General features: G+C 42.5%; 1 protein-coding gene across 1 annotated transcript in view; it reads right to left on the reverse strand.

The window, feature by feature from the left end:
* The window catches only part of LOC117464632 (integrin beta-4-like), a 33,443-nt gene that overhangs the window by 6,168 nt on the left and 6,648 nt on the right, over nucleotides 1–20,627 (reverse strand). Inside the window, exons 2-12 of the mRNA XM_034107162.2 lie at nucleotides 18,707–18,914; nucleotides 13,077–13,394; nucleotides 11,632–11,801; nucleotides 9,985–10,165; nucleotides 9,602–9,739; nucleotides 8,603–8,785; nucleotides 7,293–7,421; nucleotides 2,821–2,991; nucleotides 1,395–1,419; nucleotides 958–1,088; nucleotides 342–470 (exon numbers count right to left, since the gene is read on the reverse strand). Of these exons, the coding sequence (XP_033963053.1) occupies nucleotides 342–470; nucleotides 958–1,088; nucleotides 1,395–1,419; nucleotides 2,821–2,991; nucleotides 7,293–7,421; nucleotides 8,603–8,785; nucleotides 9,602–9,739; nucleotides 9,985–10,165; nucleotides 11,632–11,801; nucleotides 13,077–13,394; nucleotides 18,707–18,914 (1,783 nt within the window). The remainder of the gene's footprint in view (nucleotides 1–341; nucleotides 471–957; nucleotides 1,089–1,394; nucleotides 1,420–2,820; nucleotides 2,992–7,292; nucleotides 7,422–8,602; nucleotides 8,786–9,601; nucleotides 9,740–9,984; nucleotides 10,166–11,631; nucleotides 11,802–13,076; nucleotides 13,395–18,706; nucleotides 18,915–20,627) is intronic.

Here is a 20,627-nt window from a genome sequence, read left to right on the forward strand (position 1 = left end):
AAGTATTTGTACTCCACTACTTCCCACCTCTGATGTGTGATGTTTGTTTGTTTGTTTGTTTGTTTGTTTGTTTGACTGTACAGCACTTTGGTCTGGATGGTTTTAAAGTGCTTTCTATTGTATTGTATACAAATAAAATGTGTTTTTAGTGGCAAGACCTTTAAAGAGGAGATCAGAAAGACACAGGTAAATGGATTTCTTATTTCGGTGTTGGACCCTGAAGGCAGCATCTCCCTGGTTCAATGGGATCTTTCCGTTGGATCTTTGCAGAAAACAACAATTCCTGCACGATCTATGAAGACGATAGCAGAGCATTTCACACCCATGCGTTGCAGACTCACCCTGCAGCACCCTGTCCAGACTATAAAGCGCTTCGTTGACGTCTGAAGACCCGGTCCGAGCTCTGGAGCCCTGAGAGAGGCTGTAGCTGAACTGAGAGCTGCTCTGCGACGCATTGTAGCCGAAACCACCTGATGGCGCATTGAGCAGAGGAGGAAGCCAAGGAAGAAGATGGAGGGAGCAAGGTAGAAGGAGGTAAGGATGGAATACAAAGGGAGGGAGAAACAGCGATAGTCAGCATAGCTCCTGCAACAAATCAGCAGCCAACAGCCCCAAACCTGCTAACACATGTCCAACCTAATCATGCGCTTTGCAAACCATCCCCACCATCTTTTATTTTAAAATGTTCTGTTTCTGGTTATTTCCCATATTGCAGTAAGCATTTCCCGAGATGTTCATCCTTCCTTCGTAGCCCTTGAGAAGGCTTGACCTTTTCACTTGTCTGGCCTCACTGGACTCCACTTCTCAAGCAAGATAAGCACTGCTCACAGTACTAAAGCAACACCTCGTGCTCCACAGATTTAATGTATGGAAGTATGTATCCTGCTTGATGACTGAGAGGTGGAGTTCAGCGAGGCCAGAGTGTGTCCTTTGGAATAAAAGTCTAAAAAGACGTACCTAGATCTGGGAACTTTCCGGACAAGTCTCCCATCACGATGGAGTCTCGGATGTTTTCCTCGGTGTAGGCCCGGTGCTCCGAGTGCTTCCTCATGATGACTTCTGAAGTGTGGACTCCTCCTCCTCCTACACTGTACCCTCCTCCTCCTACACTGTACCCTCCTCCTCCAACTCCTAATCCTCCTAGACTTCCTCCTCCTCCTCCTCCTCCTCCTCCTATACTGTACCCTCCTCCTCCAACTCCTAATCCTCCTAGACTTCCTCCTCCTCCTCCTACACTGTACCCTCCTCCTCCTCCTCCTCCTCCTCCTCCTCCTCCTCCTCCTCCTCCTCCTCCTCCTACACTGTACCCTCCTCCTCCTCCTCCTCCTCCTCCTCCTCCTCCTCCTCCAACACTTAGACCTCCTAGACTTCCTCCTCCTCCTCCAACTCCGTACGTCATGTCAGTCCTACGAGTGCCTCCTACAAGAGAAAGGATAAATAAAAACTGGAATAAATGCATGAACTTGCTGCAGAAGTGTTGGTGATTCACACGTTTAAGAGACATGGTGTTGTTTCATTAGATGGGGGTATTGGGTTCATGCTAATATATGTTGTGCACATGCTTATGGACAACTTTATGACCAAGTTTTGTTCTATTTAAGTCAACGGAAATGTACAAATAATATGTTTTAAAGTTACTGAAGCGATTCGTTTTTTTCAGAATTAGATTTTTGTCTTTCAGAATTTAACTTATTTAAACTGTAGTTTTTTTCCCAGAACAAATGACCATATCTTCTAAAAAGGTTAAATTAATAATATTTGTTCTCAAAGTAATGATAAACCTGTGAGTTGGATGTAGAAAAGTCAGAATCAATATAGATGTTTTTATTTTAAAGAAAATTCAGATTGAACATGGTAAAAAACTGTAAATTATAGTGTCCGTCAAAAAAATATGTTGTACTTATAGTGAAAACTAACCTTGGATGATGGTAAGGTAGACTAAGAGCTTTAGGAATCCAAAGTACAACATATAATAAGTATCTGGTATAAGTATCAAGATTGATGCAAAACAAGTGATATTTGACCTTTTTAGACGGATTTAGAAAAATAATACATCTTGGGTGGATTTTCCTTATCTCTAGCCCCCCTTGTTCGATTTTTACATGTGACGTCTCTTTCTGACCGTCAGAGCCAATAGAATCCAAGGGAAATCGTCCCGCACACACTCATGTTAAAAAAAAAGGTAGCCTCTCCGCGCATGCTAGCTTGCAGCAGAGGGGAGAAATATCTTGCTCTGATATCAAGCAACGGAAAAGCTGTTTTATTGCTTATGGATTATCAGAACATTTCAAAGGGGACGCAGTCACATTGGATTAACCTATGGGTTAACTACAGCATCGTTTTGATCGTTTTAATGCCATTGAAGACCAGTTTTGACCAGACAAAGACGAAGGTTAGCCATGTTAGCGTTGTGGGCTACCTAGCGCCACTTGTTTTGATGTACGTTTTTGTTGATAACGTCGCGAGTTTGTATCTTTCAGTGTTGAGGTGCACTGTTAGATTCTGTGTCTCCTTGCGATCATAAACGATGTGTTGGATGTGCACCTAGGATAAGTAATAAGGGAGCTAGGAGTGATTTTCGGTGCAGTAATAGGTTAGCGTTTTTCGCTCAGGGGTCATTTAGATGCTTCTTATCAGACTTGTGTTTTGTTTTGGTAAAAATGGTTTGTATCGTCAATTAGCTGAGATTATTCCCGTTAATCTGGTATAACACATTAATAGGTTCTTAAACATTGACACAGTGTCGTGAAAAAAAAAATAAAGTACTCGCCGGCGGGGACCTTGGGGCTTAACAGGTTAATAATGATATAATGTTGGTACCTGAGCTGCTCATGTAGCTGGTGGATGTTTCTGTGGTGAAGGAGCTGCCCCCCCCTGCTCTGTAGTTGGTGCTCAGAGTTGATCTCGGAGAGGAAGAAGTCGACAGATTTCGAGATGCTGAACCTCCCGGGAACTGGAAGCTCGAATCCCATTTTCCATTCATGTTGTAATCTGTGGACATAGTGAAGATGATATATAGTACAGAAGGTAGCACGTTTAGCGGTTAGCATTGGATCAACACATCAAGCACCGAAAAACCAGGCCAGACCTGAAGAGGAAGCAGCAGCAGACTCCAGTCCTATGGGAGTTACAGAAACTATGATGTACTACAAAATAACAAATATTCTGTGTAGCATTTTACGCTAGATTTTAGGCTATATTAGTCTAATGTTGTGCAATGAAGGTTCAAACCATATCTTGTGTGGTTGATAATAAACATACATTGTTTATATAGCACTTATTCAAATGAGAAACTACAGTATTACAGCAGTTGCTCAGGAAAACTTGATTTCAGCTTGATTTTACTTAAAACTAGATCAGTTTTTTGAAGCTCTTGCCCTCCTAATGAAGGCAAAAACCAACTTCGTAGTGCGCAACAGGTTGAGTTGCATTATTTCTATGAGAATAATAAAACAAACTGTATAACGCCTTTTAACTTTGACATCAGATGCACTCATTCTGTCTTACTAAAAAAAATAAAACCTAGATTTAAAATATTTAAGTCGATTATTTAGCATTTTCTTTTTTTGTAGTTTTAACGTTTTTTGTCTGTAGTCGGTGACATCCACATGTCTTCATCTACAGATCTAAAGTGTTGCTGCTTTTACTTTTCAATGTGGAAAACTGATGTGTTGAACCTGCTAAATGCTAACAAGGACACTTCATAAGGTGCTTTGCATCAGAACATAAAATACAAACAAGAAAAAACACGTAACAGCTGCGAGGAGAAGGTGCCGTCACTGAAACTGCCCTGCAGAAACGAGACTGTATTTAATTCAGAAGCCAATATTTCCTTTCAGCCGCGCAGTAACTTAGCCTTTTCACACACACACACACACACACACACACACACACACACACACACACACACACACACACACACACACACACACACACACACACACACACACACACACACACACACACACACACACACACACACATCAAGCTGCCTCCAGATCGCCACCTCAGGACAGACAGAAAAGCCTGCCCCCGATCATCAACTGGAGGTGGGGCAGTTGATGCCAGAGCTCCTCTCTGGGGACTGAAGCCCGAAATGAATCAGCCACATGTGGATATGTCTGATCCCGCTGGCTGCCGCTCGTGCATTAGAGCTGCCATGCTGTTTCTCTGTCTGCGGCCTGAGGGTCTTCACCTGGACGCGGTGTTTTGGTGTAGTTTTGGCGGGGGGCCTCGCTGTCGGAGCTGGCCTCGGTGTCAGTGCTGAGCCGGAAGACATCCACTCGCTTTTTCCACGACACCTTACGCAGGTCCAGGTTGGACCCAACCAACTTCACATGGTTCCAGCCTTGTGTTCGGGGTCAGAGAGGGAAGCAAGCAGGCGGAGGATAGATTGGAGGCGAGGAAGAGTCAACGGGTGGCTTTAGTGTAACATTAGTTTACTAAAAGAAGAGCTGTCAAACTATGAAATATGATGAAGGAATAGTTTATTGTTGCTGTCGGGCGGAAAACTTTTCATATTTAGTATTTTTTTCTTTTTTATAATCAGTTGTGTTTGTAGTATATATATAAGTATATTTTTATAATTACTCGCACTGCCTGAACACAGGTCTACACTGCAAGTCTTACCATAGGCTGGGTGCAGGTCACCCTTGAAAAAGAGATCTTTTGATCTCAAGGGGCTTCACCTGGTTAAATAAAGGCTACAAACAAACAAAATAATAATTCAAATTTAAATGATGAGATCCACCTATTTGGTGACAGCTAGATGGATAGCTAAGGTAAGCTAGCTAACTAGGCATTGACTGAACTGAGTTTGGTCAGTAAGTTAGCCACTCATTTGGAGATAGCTAGATGGGTAGCTAACATTTGCTAGCTAGCTTGTTCGATGGGAAGGTATGGTAGCATGCTAGAAAACTATGTAGCTAGCAAACGTTAGCTAAATAGCTAACGTTCGCTAGCTAAATAGCTAATGTTTGCTAGCTAATCAGCACACTGACAGGTTAACTGAGTTGGTCTCTGGTTAACTAGTGTTTCTAAATGTCAGCACTGTGGACCTCAGTCTTCTGTCGGTGAGAGATATTATAAAGTGTCTTCATGAGCTTTAGTCCGTTCGGCTCATATTTTTCTTTTTCGTAGTTCCTCATAGCAGAGCATCTTCACCACAGCACTCAACAGAATTATTAAATATACCCAGTCTCACGGCATTTTGTGTTATAGTCACGAAATTAATGTAATCTATTGATTCGTGTTCACCAACACAATTTCCCCCTTTTTGTCGTGTCACACAGAACGATTTAAAAAATGTATTTCTATTGGTAGTGTGTTTCGTGCCTGCGTCTTTTTGTCCGGTGTCGGTACCATATGTGTTCGGGGCATAGAGGTTCGGGGGCCTTCTCTTACCAATGACGTCACGCATTGTACGCATTGTGATTGGCTGTACGGTAATTTACCCAGGGGTGCTCGGGGGCCAATCACATCTACAGATCATGACGAACCAAATTGAAGTATTCCTATACTCCTAGCGTGTGAAAATGTTTGTGAAAAACATGTTAAAAAAACATGAAAACGGAGCTGTACGCCATTGGCTGTACGGCAACTCAAGAGGACCATCATACACGGTCAAATTCCGAACATTTCAACATAGCCTACACTTCATTCTTTACTTTGTCCGTTATTATATGTAGAAGATATTACTTTTTTCTCCGTGATGTTGTTTCCATAGCAACAACTTCAAACAGGAAGTTAACCTAAATTACATTTAAGACACTGCAACGAAAAGTAACAAAAACAATGTAAAATCCTTTTCCGTTTCACAGAACACAAATTGAGTTATTTACATAATTATGTTTACACTGTCGATTATTATGTTTGGGGGACACACGACACATCAAATCACATCTACAGATCAAGACGAAGCGAATGAAAGTACTCCCATACTCCTAGCGTGTGAACATGTTTGTGAATAACGTGTGCAAAGTCTCCGAAAACGGAGCAGTGGCTGCGATGCTAGCTTTGCGGCTAGCGGTTAGCATTTTCAATGGAAATATACATCGAAACATCATGTTTCAGTAAAAAGAAGGCCCCACTGATCTTTGACGTCATTACGTCGTGACGTCACTGGTAAGAGACGGACCCCGAACACATATGGTACCCCGAACACATATGGTACCGACACCGGTCGGGTCTTGGAAGACCGGAAGCTGTGGGGTTCATAAAAACTTGTTCTTACTCAATATCAAGCCACGATTATTGTTTTTATTTTAAATTGTCAATGTCGGACCTTTTTTGCCATCTATGAGAAAAATAAATGGCTCAGAGCGTCAAAATACTGAAATCTGTATTTTTAAAATCTGTTTTTCCTTCTAATTTGTTATTATTTACATTGCTTTTTAAATCGTTCTGTGTGACACGGAAACAAATGGGGAAATCGTGTTGGTGAACCGAATCAATAGATTAATTTCGTGACGATAACACGAAATGCCGTGAGACTGGGTTGAATCAGCACACTGACAGGTTAACTGAGTTGTTCTCTGGTTAACTTGTTTTTTCTAAATGTGAAAGTTATTAAAAATGTCCTCATATCAGATTTCATTATCATGTCATCCTGTTTAGTCTCTAACAGAGGATGCTGTAAAGCCATCACCTCACAGTAGCTGAGAATGATCTTGAATACAATTCATTTTTTAAAAAGCTGTTAGAGATAAACAGGAAGAGATAACAAAAGGATATTGACAACATCCTGTTCAATTACTTTAAAAGGTTGTATTCATTTCTTTATTTCCTTAACAGAAACCTGTGGGCTCTCTTCAGGTTTTCCGCCTGACAGCGACGATATATATGTTGTTTTTTTCTCTTGGAGACGAGGAGCAACATCAGCAGAGAGAAATAAAACAAGGTCTGCAGAAAGAAGAAGAGCGGCAGCAGATTGAAACGAGGAGAGGCCTTGCGGTTTGTAATCGTAAAGCACTAGTATTGCAGATATCTGGGGATGTATTGGAAGCACATTTCGTGAGGCGTTGCCTGTCAGAAAGAAGTCATAAATCTTTCCAGCTCTTCCTCAATGCCCCTCTGGTGGAGTTAGTAGTAGAAAAACGGAGAATTGAGAAGTCGTTTTTTTTTACATTTCCCCCTTCTGACAGAGCACATAAAAAACGTGCCAACGGGAACAAAGACGGTGATAAATGCAGAATAATTGGATCCACATTACAGCGATAGCTCACAGGTCTGGCAGTCACATGAATGAAGCAGGAGCCGGGTTAGTTTTACTGTCAGCCCCTTTGATTACCCACCATCTCCGGAGACGCTGGGAGTCTTGGACCCGGCAGGAGACTTCATCACCTCGCTGCTGTACATCAGGTAGCTGTCGTACTCGTCTCCAGCCTCAGCGTCGATGATGGGGATATCTGGGATGATGGGAACTATCGGGACAGGAGGAGAAGGAGGTATTGGCAGGGAACGTATAATAATATTTCTTCTGGGTGTGATCACCACTAGTTGTAAGAAATCAAAAAGATTTGAAGGCCTTGGAATAATTGATTGATTTTATTTGAGGAGAATAAAGCAGAAGAGATCTTCGAGCTTTGATCAATTCATGTAGAGAGACGATCGTAAGTTCAAACTCAAGCATATTGCACACTTTTTAAATGTGTTATCCGTTATTTGGCTTTTTCTAATCATTGCTTTTAATAACAGCTCATTTTATTTCCAATCTCAAACTAATGTTTTCTTAACGTCTAAACTTGATTACACTTTAAAATGGCTTCGTGTCTTAATGGTGATCTGCCTCGTCTTACCAGGGTGCAAATATAAAAATCTGTGTATTCTTATGGACTACACAAGTTTAATATTTCACAGAGAATTAATTGCATTTAATAAAACGGTTAATTATCTTATTCATGTTTGTTGGTTTCTAGGATTTCCAATTCCGACTTCACTTTTACCCTCAGGGCGATTGCATGCCCTTCTACTTCTTGTTTTAGTCTCCTATTTGTGTTGACTTACTTATTTCTATCATCAGGGCAATTTCGCTGTCCTCCTATTTCACTTATATTACTTGTTTTGTTGCCCCAATAAACATTCATCTGTTTGTCATCTTGCAACAGACTTATTTATATAAATAAATAGTTATCGACGCATTAAACCGTATTTAATTTACTCTTAATGTACATTATTTAATTTCATATTCTGTTATTGTTTATATCATATTCTGTATAGACTTCTTTTTATTTTATTATATGATATATACTTTATTAATCCCCGTGGGGAAATTGTTTCTCTGCATTTGACCCGTCCTGTGTTAGGAGCAGTGTGGGGAACGGTGCCTTGCTCAGGGACACCTCGGTAGTACTTGGTCTTGCCGGGACTTGAACTGGTGACCTTCCAGTTGCCAAGCCGAGTCCCTACCGACTTCGCCACCACCACCCCAGATGTGTTGGAGGAGCTCAGGACAGAATAATTTCATTGCCATTTCTACTCTGTAGCTTTTGAGCAAATGGTGATAAAACCTTTGAATGTAGTCTCATATTTGTTGGTGTCTTAAATCTGTTGTGTTTCCGACTGAAGCTGAAGTCTGTTGAGGGTGCGTTGGCCCCATACTTACTGGACAGAGGTCTTGCGGGCTGCGATGCCAGGTTGATGGTGGCGTCTCTGAATGGACCCCAGCCCATGCTGTTCATGGCCCGGACTTTGTACTGGTAGGTCTGGGCGCGCTGCAGGTTCTCGATCAGCAGCATGCGCTTCTTCGGGTTGTCGATCTTTATCTTCTTAGCGGCGCCCTCTGGCTCTGTGAGGAGAAAGTATTGGTTCAGAGGTCTCCTATTATACTGTATTTAGGCATATATGATAGGTCGCAGATATATACAAATATATAAAACAGTGTTTTGCTCAAAATACCAAACAGATCACCCATTCTAGCCTCACATCCCTCTATTTCAGCCCTGTTAGACAAGTGCTGATTCTGGGTCTGTAGCTTTGAAAAAAATGCTAAATGCTGCCGTGATAAAACTCCAAAAACCACATCAAGGATCCTCTCTGAAACAGGATGGAGCTCAAACTCTCTCTCTCTCTCTCTCTCTCTCTCTCTCTCTCTCTCTCAGGGTTACCACCAGGTGACTTCCTTTTGACTTCCTGCTTCCTCACACACTCTCTCCAGCACAGGTTAGCTCTGAGTGCTAGCATGCTAATGTAAACACAGACCATATCACTTCCAGAACACGTCTCATTGTTTCTGACAGAAACGGTTCTGATTGGCCCGTGGGGGTAAAGCCCGCCCACATTTTAGTGATGTGGTCATGACGCAGCAAATCTGGATCAGCTCCGTTGTTCCTCGTTTTTAGAGACGTGGGTACGGAGGAGAAGAGAGAGGGGTTTGTTTCTGACACTTTGAGAGTCTCCTGACACACCGGGGACACGCCGGGGACACGCCGGGGACACGCCGGGGACACACCGGGGACACACCGGGGACACCGGGGGGACACCGGGGACACATGGTGATGTAGAGAAGACATCAGGAAGTGCATTTTGCATGATAGGAGACCTTTAAATATGAAAAAGTACACCATGCTAATATATAGATAAACTCTTGAGGTTTGGTTCTTACTCGTGTCCTCGCCGATGGGGGTGTAGATGACTTCGTACGCCGTGATGTTCCCGTTGGTTTCGGCAGGTTCACCCCAGCTGACCTGAGTGACCGTCGGGCTGATCACGTTGAAGGCCAGACGTCCAGGTTCACCGGGAACTGAAGAAAAAACAACACAGGAAACGTTTTTATGGTCAAACTAAGGTAAGGTACGTTTATTTAGCACATTTTCAGCTAGACATGGCATTTTACTAATCCTTAATGTGTAATGAATCAATTAAACACTAAACTAGTGTTCAAATGTTGATGATTTTAAGAATAACTGGTTCAACCCAATCCATTTTGATAATATTTTCGTCTGGTATCCTTTTATAAACACCAGTATAGTAAATCTGAGTAGTTACCGTCCTCCAGTGTTTGACAGGGCACCATGTCTGTATCGTATCCGTCTCCCATGACGTTGTACGCGCAGACCCTCGTCTCGTAGTCGCAGTACGGGTACAGGTTGGTCAGCTCAGCCTGAGGCGTCTTCACATCCATCACCTTGGCGTCTTCCTCCGGGTCGCCATAGATCCAGTACTTTACCTGAAGCATACAAAGTACACACATCCTTTACTCAAGTAGAAGTACAGATACTCGTGTTTAAAAATACTCTGGTGAAAGTAGAAGTACTGACTAAACTTCTTTACTCAAGTGAAAGTAAAGAGGCTTTGAAATGTACTTCAGTAGAAAGTACCCATAGCTAGCAGCTGCTTTAAAGAGTACCTGACCTCCCTTTATATCAATAGAACAATAATGTCATTGTTAGCTAATGAATGTTTCCATGGTGACCAACGGCAACATGATAACGTTTCCATTGGTCCCTCTTCTTTAGAGAAGACCAGGAAGTGATGGATACACGGATCGTGTTCCAACCAATAGGCACGCAGTGACTCTAAAGAATAATGATCACGCCCCAACACACATTCAGACTAAAGGAACCAGCTGTTTGGGAAATTAGAGAAGTAGAAAGTACAGGTATTTGAGTTCAACATGTGAGAAGTAGAAAGTACAGGTATTTGAGTTCAACGTGTAAGAAGTAGAAAGTACAGGTATTTGGGTTCAATATGTAAGAAGTAGAAAGTACAGGTATTTGAGTTCAACATGTAAGTAGTAGAAAGTACAGGTATTTGAGTTCAACATGTAAGAAGTAGAAAGTACAGGTATTTGTGTTCAACATGAGAGAAGTAGAAAGTACAGGTATTTGTGTTCAACATGAGAGAAGTAGAAAGTACAGGTATTTGAGTTCAACATGTGAGAAGTAGAAAGTACAGGTATTTGTGTTCAACATGTGAGAAGTAGAAAGTACAGGTATTTGAGTTCAACATGTAAGAAGTAGAAAGTACAGGTATTTGAGTTCAACCTGTAAGAAGTAGAAAGTACAGGTATTTGAGTTCAACCTGTAAGAAGTAGAAAGTACAGGTATTTGAGTTCAACATGTAAGAAGTAGAAAGTACAGGTATTTTAGTTCAACATGTAAGAAGTAGAAAGTACAGGTATTTGAGTTCAACATGAGAGAAGTAGAAAGTACAGGTATTTGAGTTCAACATGTGAGAAGTAGAAAGTACAGGTATTTGAGTTCAACATGTAAGAAGTAGAAAGTACAGGTATTTGAGTTCAACATGTGAGAAGTAGAAAGTACAGGTATTTGAGTTCAACATGAGAGAAGTAGAAAGTACAGGTATTTGAGTTCAACATGTAAGAAGTAGAAAGTACAGGTATTTGAGTTCAACATGTAAGAAGTAGAAAGTACAGGTATTTGTGTTCAACATGTGAGAAGTAGAAAGTACAGGTATTTGAGTTCAACATGAGAGAAGTAGAAAGTACAGGTATTTGAGTTCAACATGAGAGAAGTAGAAAGTACAGGTATTTGAGTTCAACATGTAAGAAGTCAAAGTAAGAACTCGTCAGAAAAATAAGTAGTGGAGTAAAGTACTGATACCAGAACAATGTACTTAAGTAAAGTAACGGAGTATTTGTACTCCATACTTCCCCCCTCTGATGGGACGTACCTTGTACCCCTGGGGGTTCCCAGACGGAGGGTCCCAGTTGAGGCGGATGTTTCGGGGTCCGGTTGCTTTGGCCTTGAGGTTTTCGGGGGAGAGAATATGGCCGCCAGAAGTGGTTGTCGTTTTTTTGGTGCTCTTCTGCATCTGGGCCATCTCTGGAGACCTGGGACTTGCTGGGAGGGGAAGGCAGACAATCGGACTAAATTAGACAAATCTTGACCACCTCCGGTCCTTCTGCTTTAGATTGTCCCTTTCTCTTATCAAATTAAATATAAATATGAAACCCCTCTCATCCAGATCTTTTTTCCCTTTCTTGCAACGGACATAAATGTATAAAATAATCAGTGTGTCTATGATTTGAATCTGTAACCTCCTAATGGTGAAGGAAAGCTACCTCTTTCATCTGTGTGTCGATGTGGCTCTGATACTAGCCATTGGAGGGTAAAGTGATGGAGCTCCATTATGTAAGGGATGACGTGCAGCGAGGCGGTCATTATGGGGAAAAGAACTCCCGCCAGGCTGATCAGGCAGCGGAGGGACCTTGATCAGCATGAAGGGTGTTCTTCATAATGACCGCGTCGCTGCACATCTCCCGCTTATTACATAAATGCTTTTATGGTTTTGGAAAATGATTTTATTGATTTAAAAAAATAGTTGTATTGATTTAAAATGACGTGCATCCGCTAAGAAAAATAGTCCGTTGTTGCCGTTTGAACTAACGTAGCAACGGCAGGAACTGCTTCGATGGCGTTTTTGAGGAGCTTTTTGATTACAGATTTGAAAACATCGCTGCTTGCTTTAAAAGTAGCACAATTCATTATGTCAAACCTTGGAAAGTATCTAGATATCCCTGTCCTGATGCCAAAGGAACTGCACACTGAATATGTGTCGCCGTTTGATGTCTATGTCTGGACCGCTGCGTAAAAAGGAGGGTTTCTGCCCGTTACTTCCCCGCTGCTTTCTTGTCGCTCTTGTCTTGTCAGTTCGAAAAGCAAACTGCAAATGCTTTTCAGCTTTTAAATCGACCGACCTTCTTTCTGCGGATGTGAGCGTCCTTAACAACGGTCAATAAATCCATGACAGCGGTCTGTACTACTGGATTAACAACGTGTCACATGTTCTGAAGTGACCAATCAGAATCGAGTATTCAACTAAGCCATGTAATACATGTAGAAAGCTGTGTCACTAGTGTAGCTACGCAGTGACTGATGCACAGTAGTTTCCCAGTACTTTATGAATCTCTGACCAAAAATGCTCCTCACAATCTTTAATATTTGTGTATGCATGCTTCTTAGGTAACATTAAGCTGTCTTTGGCTCTTTTCCTGCTGTAACAATGTACATTTCCCCTCTGTGGGACGAACAAAGGTATTCAGATTCTGAATTATCTCTGGGCAAAGATATCATGATTGTGATCATATCTTTGGGCTGGTATCTCCTCTTTCTTACCTGCATCGATGACGTTGATCTGCGTGGTCTTCCTCTCTCCGACGGAGGCGTTGCTGCTCGGGTCGAACAGCTCCAAAAGGATAGTTTCGGGCGTCACAGGGCCGGGTTTGGACTTCGGGTCGATCACGATGTCCTTCTCCGTCTCTCCGGGGTTGAACTTCAGGACGCCGGAGAGGTCGAGGCGCTGAGACTTCTTGGTTCTCCACTTCACCGTCGCCGGGCTGTTTGGGTTTCGAGTGCGGACCACGGGGATGGAGTAGGTCGGGTCGGAGGTGGTGAAGTTCTGGGTTCCCTTTTTGAACATCATCACGCTGGGCTCTGGATAGAACGAGAAGGGGAACATAATTTAAAACCGTATTTCATTTTGTCTTAATGTACATCGTGTGCAGATTTAGTGAAAGTCCCCACTTACAAAGAAATGAACGGTCTATTGTAATGGTAGGTTTATTCAAATACTTATCTACCACAGTTCAATGCAAATAATTGTTTATCTTTTATATAATGTACATTTCTGGATTCTTTTTTTTATATTCTGTCTCTCATTAGTCGAATAAACCAATTATAGACTGTTCATTTCTTTGTAAGTAGGCAAATTAACAGAATCGGCAAAGGGATGAAATACTTATTCTTGCACTATTTTTTATGTGTGTATTCTATTATCCATGTTGCATTGTTGGAGGAGCTTCATGGCCATTTCTACTCTGTAGCTACATGTGACGATAAAACCTTTGAAAGCTGAAAGAAAGGTGAAGACGGCGATAAGACGGTATCTGTGAATAGCTGAGGTCTTTAAATCTGAAACGAAGTGCCGTTATAGTAACACTTACAGTGAATATTTGTACCTATGTTACAAAAAACGTCTTCCAGTTTGAAACACATGGACACGTCTCCTTGCCACAGAACGAGAGGTGACCTTCAGCAAAGTCAGTATTTGTCCAGAAGGCCATAAGCAAGGGTAAGACAATGCAATATATATATGTTCATACGTATACGTCGTGGAGCATGTGAATCATAGCTTTAGGCCTATGCACGTGCTGATATGAAATATGAAACAAATGAAAGCCTGATACTAGCCATTCGAGGGTAAAGTGATGGACCTCCATTTTGTATACTGAAAAAGCTGTGTCACTCTCGTAGCTACGCAGTAACTGATCTCAGTGCCTACGGTCCGTTTTAAAGATCTGTCTTTTTGCATTAAAGGTCCCCTGTTATCCTGTGTTTCATCAATACATCACAGCTCTCAGATATATCCAGAGCCTGTCTCTGATTGGCTGAAACACCAAACAGATCATTGCAGCATTACCCATAATCCCCTCTGTTTCAGCCCTGTTTCCAAAGTGCTGATTCTCTGTCTGTTACTTCAGATGAAAACAAGGAGCCCCTCCCCACGCCCCTCTGAGAGACATCTGGTTACAAAGAACTCAATGGAGCTCTAGAGGAGGTTCAGGGGATAAGGGGGGGGGGGGGGGGGGTACCTTGTTGCTGATTGGCTGATGGTTACACAAGACAACACATCGTTATGACATCATCAAGTGGCCAAAATCTGATCAGCTCATTTTCAGACAGGTTTTTATAGAAATGGATCAAAAAAGAGAGAAAATCTTTGTTCCTGAAACTTTCAGAGTCTCTTTCCACAGAGGGGACACATGTTGATGTAGAAGAGACATGAAGAAGAGGGGACACATGTTGATGTAGAAGAGACATGAAGAAGAGGGGACACATGTTGATGTAGAAGAGACATGAAGAAGAGGGGACACATGATGATGTAGAAGAGACATGAAGAAGAGGGGACACATGTTGATGTAGAAGAGACATGAAGAAGAGGGACACATGTTGATGTAGAAGAGACATGGAAGAAGAGGGGACACATGTTGATGTAGAAGAGACATGAAGAAGAGGGGACACATGTTGATGTAGAAGAGACATGAGAAGAGGGGACACATGTTGATGTAGAAGAGACATGAAGAAGAGGGGACACATGTTGATGTAGAAGAGACATGGAGAAGAGGGGACACATGTTGATGTAGAAGAGACATGGAGAAGAGGGGACACATGTTGATGTAGAAGAGACGTGAAGAAGAGGGGACACATGTTGATGTAGAGGAGACATGAAGAAGAGGGGACACATGTTGATGTAGAAGAGACATGAAGAAGAGGGGACACATGTTGATGTAGAAGAGACATGAAGAAGAGGGGACACATGTTGATGTAGAAGAGACATGAAGAAGAGGGGACACATGTTGATGTAGAAGAGACATGAAGAAGAGGGGACACATGTTGATGTAGAAGAGACATGGAGAAGAGGGGACACATGTTGATGTAGAAGAGACATGAAGAAGAGGGGACACATGTTGATGTAGAAGAGGGGACACATGTTGATGTAGAAGAGACATGAAGAAGAGGGGACACATGTTGATGTAGAAGAGACATGGAGAAGAGGGGACACATGTTGATGTAGAAGAGACATGAAGAAGAGGGGACACATGTTGATGTAGAAGAGACATGAAGAAGAGGGGACACATGTTGATGTAGAAGAGACATGGAGAAGAGGGGACACATGTTGATGTAGAAGAGACGTGAAGAAGAGGGGACACATGTTGATGTAGAAGAGACATGGAGAAGAGGGGACACATGCTGATGTAGAAGAGACGTGAAGAAGAGGGGACACATGTTGATGTAGAAGAGACATGGAGAAGAGGGGACACATGTTGATGTAGAAGAGACATGAAAGAAGAGGGACACATGTTGATGTAGAAGAGACATGAAGAAGAGGGGACACATGTTGATGTAGAAGAGACATGGAGAAGAGGGGACACATGTTGATGTAGAAGAGACATGAAGAAGAGGGGACATATGTTGATGTAGAAGAGACATGAAGAAGAGGGGACACATGTTGATGTAGAGGAGACATGAAGAAGAGGGGACACATGTTGATGTAGAAGAGACATGAAGAAGAGGGGACACATGTTGATGTAGAAGAGAACATGAAGAAGAGGGGACACATGTTGATGTAGAAGAGACATGAAGAAGAGGGGACACATGTTGATGTAGAAGAGACATGGAGAAGAGGGGACACATGTTGATGTAGAAGAGACATGAAGAAGAGGGGACACATGTTGATGTAGAAGAGACATGAAGAAGAGGGGACACATGTTGATGTAGAAGAGACATGAAGAAGAGGGGACACATGTTGATGTAGAAGAGACATGAAGAAGAGGGGACACATGTTGATGTAGAAGAGACATGAAGAAGAGGGGACACATGTTGATGTAGAAGAGACATGAAGAAGAGGGGACACATGTTGATGTAGAAGAGACATGAAGAAGAGGGGACACATGTTGATGTAGAAGAGACATGAGGAAGAGGGGACACATGTTGAAGTAGAAGAGACATGAAGAAGAGGGGACACATGTTGATGTAGAAGAGACATGAAGAAGAGGGGACACATGTTGTTGATGATGAAGAAGAGACATGAAGAAGAGGGGACACATGTTGATGTAGAAGAGGGGACACATGTTGTTGATGATGTAGAAGAGACATGAAGAAGAGGGGACACATGTTGATGTAGAAGAGACATGAAGAAGAGGGGACACATGTTGATGTAGAAGAGACATGGAGAAGAGGGGACACATGTTGATGGAGAAGAGACATGAAGAAGAGGGGACACATGTTGATGTAGAAGAGACACTGAAGAAGAGGGGAACACTGTTGATGTAGAAGAGACATGAAGAAGAGGGGACACATGTTGATGTAGAAGAGACATGAAGAAGAGGGGACACATGTTGATGTAGAAGAGACATGAAGAAGAGGGGACACATGTTGAGTAGAAGAGACATGAAGGAAGAGGGGACACATGTTGAAGTAGAAGAGACAAGAAGAAGAGGGGGACACATGTTGATGTAGAAGAGACATGAAGAAGAGGGACACATGTTGTTGATGTAAGAAGAGACATGAAGAAGAGGGGACACATGTAGTAGAATAGGGACACATGTTGAGATGATGTAGAAGAGACATGAAGAAGAGGGGACACATGTTGATGTAGAAGAGACATGAAGAAGAGGGGACATATGTTGATGTAGAAGAGACATGGAGAAGAGGGGACACATGTTGATGGAGAAGAGACATGGAGAAGAGGGGACACATGTTGATGTAGAAGAGACATGGAGAAGAGGGGACACATGTTGATGTAGAAGAGACGTGAAGAAGAGGGGACACATGTTGATGTAGAAGAGACGTGAAGAAGAGGGGACACATGTTGATGTAGAAGAGACGTGAAGAAGAGGGGACACATGTTGATGTAGAAGAGACATGGAGAAGAGGGGACACATGTTGATGTAGAAGAGACATGAAGAAGAGGGGACACATGTTGATGTAGAAGAGACATGAGGAAGAGGGGACACATGTTGATGTAGAAGAGACATGGAGAAGAGGGGACACATGTTGATGTAGAAGAGGACATGAGGAAGAGGGGACACATGTTGATGTAGAAGAGACATGGAGAAGAGGGGACACATGTTGATGTAGAAGAGACATGAAGAAGAGGGGACACATGTTGATGTAGAAGAGACGTGAAGAAGAGGGGACACATGTTGATGTAGAAGAGACATGGAGAAGAGGGGACACATGTTGATGTAGAAGAGACGTGAAGAAGAGGGGACACATGTTGATGTAGAAGAGACGTGAAGAAGAGGGGACACATGTTGATGTAGAAGAGACATGAAGAAGAGGGGGACACATGTTGATGTAGAAGAGACGTGAAGAAGAGGGGACACATGTTGATGTAGAAGAGACGTGAAGAAGAGGGGACACATGTTGATGTAGAAGAGACATGAAGAAGAGGGGACACATGTTGATGAAGAAGAGACATGAAGAAGAGGGGACACATGTTGATGTAGAAGAGACATGAGGAAGAGGGGACACATGTTGATGTAGAAGAGACATGAAGAAGAGGGGACACATGTTGATGAAGAAGAGACATGGGGAAGAGGGGACACATGTTGATGTAGAAGAGACATGGAGAAGAGGGGACACATGTTGATGTAGAAGAGACGTGAAGAAGAGGGGACACATGTTGATGTAGAAGAGACGTGAAGAAGAGGGGACACATGTTGATGTAGAAGAGACATGAAGAAGAGGGGACACATGTTGATGTAGAAGAGACGTGAAGAAGAGGGGACACGTGTTGATGTAGAAGAGACATGAAGAAGAGGGGACACATGTTGATGTAGAAGAGACATGAAGAAGAGGGGACACATGTTGATGTAGAAGAGACATGAAGAAGAGGGGACACATGTTGATGTAGAAGAGACATGAAGAAGAGGGGACACGTGTTGATGTAGAAGAGACATGAAGAAGAGGGGACACATGTTGATGTAGAAGAGACATGAAGAAGAGGGGACACATGTTGATGTAGAAGAGACATGAAGAAGAGGGGACACATGTTGATGTAGAAGAGACATGAAGAAGAGGGGACACATGTTGATGTAGAAGAGACATGGAGAAGAGGGGACACATGTTGATGTAGAAGAGACATGAAGAAGAGGGGACACATGTTGATGTAGAAGAGACATGAAGAAGAGGGGACACATGTTGATGTAGAAGAGACATGGAGAAGGTCCCCTCTAGTTCACCTGGCAGGTCTGTGATGGTGACGGTGGTTCTCGGGTAGCGTCCCAGCTTGGCTCCCTGTCTCGGGTTACTGAGGTCCATCACAAACTGCCGGACCTGCTTTTCATCTAGAAGGCCGTCTTTCTCGCTGAGCTCCAGCAGGCGGACGGGAACTAATTTCTGGGTCTCATCAGGACCGTAGCTCAGGTCTCCTTCCACGTGGATGTAGTCCTAAAACACACAAGAGAAGAACAGGTAAGGAACATGGGAGGCTGTGGCGCAGTGGCCTAGTGCGTTGGTGTTCGGATCAGGGGGGCACAGGTTCAAACCCCACTGCAGTCAGCATGTCGTTGTGTCCCTGAGACTCTTCACGCCAAATCCTGTGGGAGTCGCCCACAGTATTGAGTATGTAAGTGTGATGTAATCATAATTTCTCAAAAATGTCTTGGTGTAAGCTATTCCTCAAAACAAATGATGCTTTTTGTTGTGTCAAACTATCATATAATCATTTAAAACATATAGTCTTATCAGTGGCGGTTCTAGACCAATTTGACTGGGGGGGCCACCGGGGGGGCCAGTTATTTTCTGAGGGGGGCCCAATGAATGCAGGACGAAAAAGAGAACTAGACGGAATGAAGTAATTGCGCATAAGAAAACAATGCAATCCAGTTATTGGTATTTGTTTCAGTACACTTATTTATTTCAGATATGTCTTATAGTTATTACTGTTAGCTTCAGCTTAAATTATAGTGCCATGTTTGCACTAACACCATATTTATATAAAAATAAAGGCAATGAACAGTTACATCTCTACTTTACATAAGGGTGTCTGCACAATCTCACATTACAGCAACAACATCCTGAGTACCAGAAAATATACATTAAAAAAAAAAATGCATTATTAGGGGGGCCACAGGGGGGTCAGAGGTCAGTGTTAGGGGGCACTGGCCCCCCCTAGAACCGCCCCTGAGTTTTATACTCTGATTGCCTTTTACTCTGTTAAATTGTATTTGCAGTCTTGTATGTGTTTAACAGAGAGACATATGTTAAGGATCGACATTTCAGGAAGTGTAAAAGGAAGTAAAAGGTGGATCAAATGGTTAAATACGAGGGGTTTCATGGTTTCATGGTGGGATGTAGGACCAGCTGTTTCCTTTCATGAATATACAGAGAGACTGTAAGCAGAACTTCTTTATCCTCTGAGGATGAAGTTGACACGTAAAGAACATCATGGCGATGCCCCAGGGTGCTAAACCAAATAATAATTAACAGTGGCACTCACATTAAACATATCCTAACTGAATTAAGGAGGAGAAGAAGCTTTGACGAATCACAGACTCTACCACGGACCATAAAGAGTCTGATTGAACAAATAAGATCGGACAATGCCCTCTCTGAAATACCTCTTTGTGTTTAAGTATGTATTTGTGTATTATGTGCATTTTCAATGTAGTGTTTTGTGTATGTCTATTATGTGTTGACAAAACAATTTAAAAGCATTTCTTGGTGATGACACACATCTTATTCCAACAATGCAACATCCCATCCCTGGACAAAGAGAGGTCGACATTTCTAATATTGTTTAACGTGCAATAACAAAGTGTTCATTCCAACTGGCGCTGCACTTTAGATTAGAGAATACACTATTATGGTAATGCTTTGAATGAGTCATAATTGTTAAAGGTCTCCTATTATAATGTTTCTCATCAATATACCACAGGTCTCAGATAACCTGTCTCTGATTGGCTGAAACACCAAACAGATCATTGCAGTATTACCCATAATCCCCTCTGTTTCAGCCCTGTTTCCAAAGTGCTGATTCTCTGTCTGTTACTTTAGATGAAAACAAGGAGCCCCTCCCCACGCCCCTCTGAGAGACATCTGGTTACAAAGAACTCAATGGAGCTCTAGAGGAGATTCAGGTGATAAGGGGGAGGGGGGGGG

Source organism: Pseudochaenichthys georgianus, chromosome 19 (assembly GCF_902827115.2).
Source record: "Pseudochaenichthys georgianus chromosome 19, fPseGeo1.2, whole genome shotgun sequence".
Classification (NCBI taxonomy): domain Eukaryota; kingdom Metazoa; phylum Chordata; class Actinopteri; order Perciformes; family Channichthyidae; genus Pseudochaenichthys; species Pseudochaenichthys georgianus.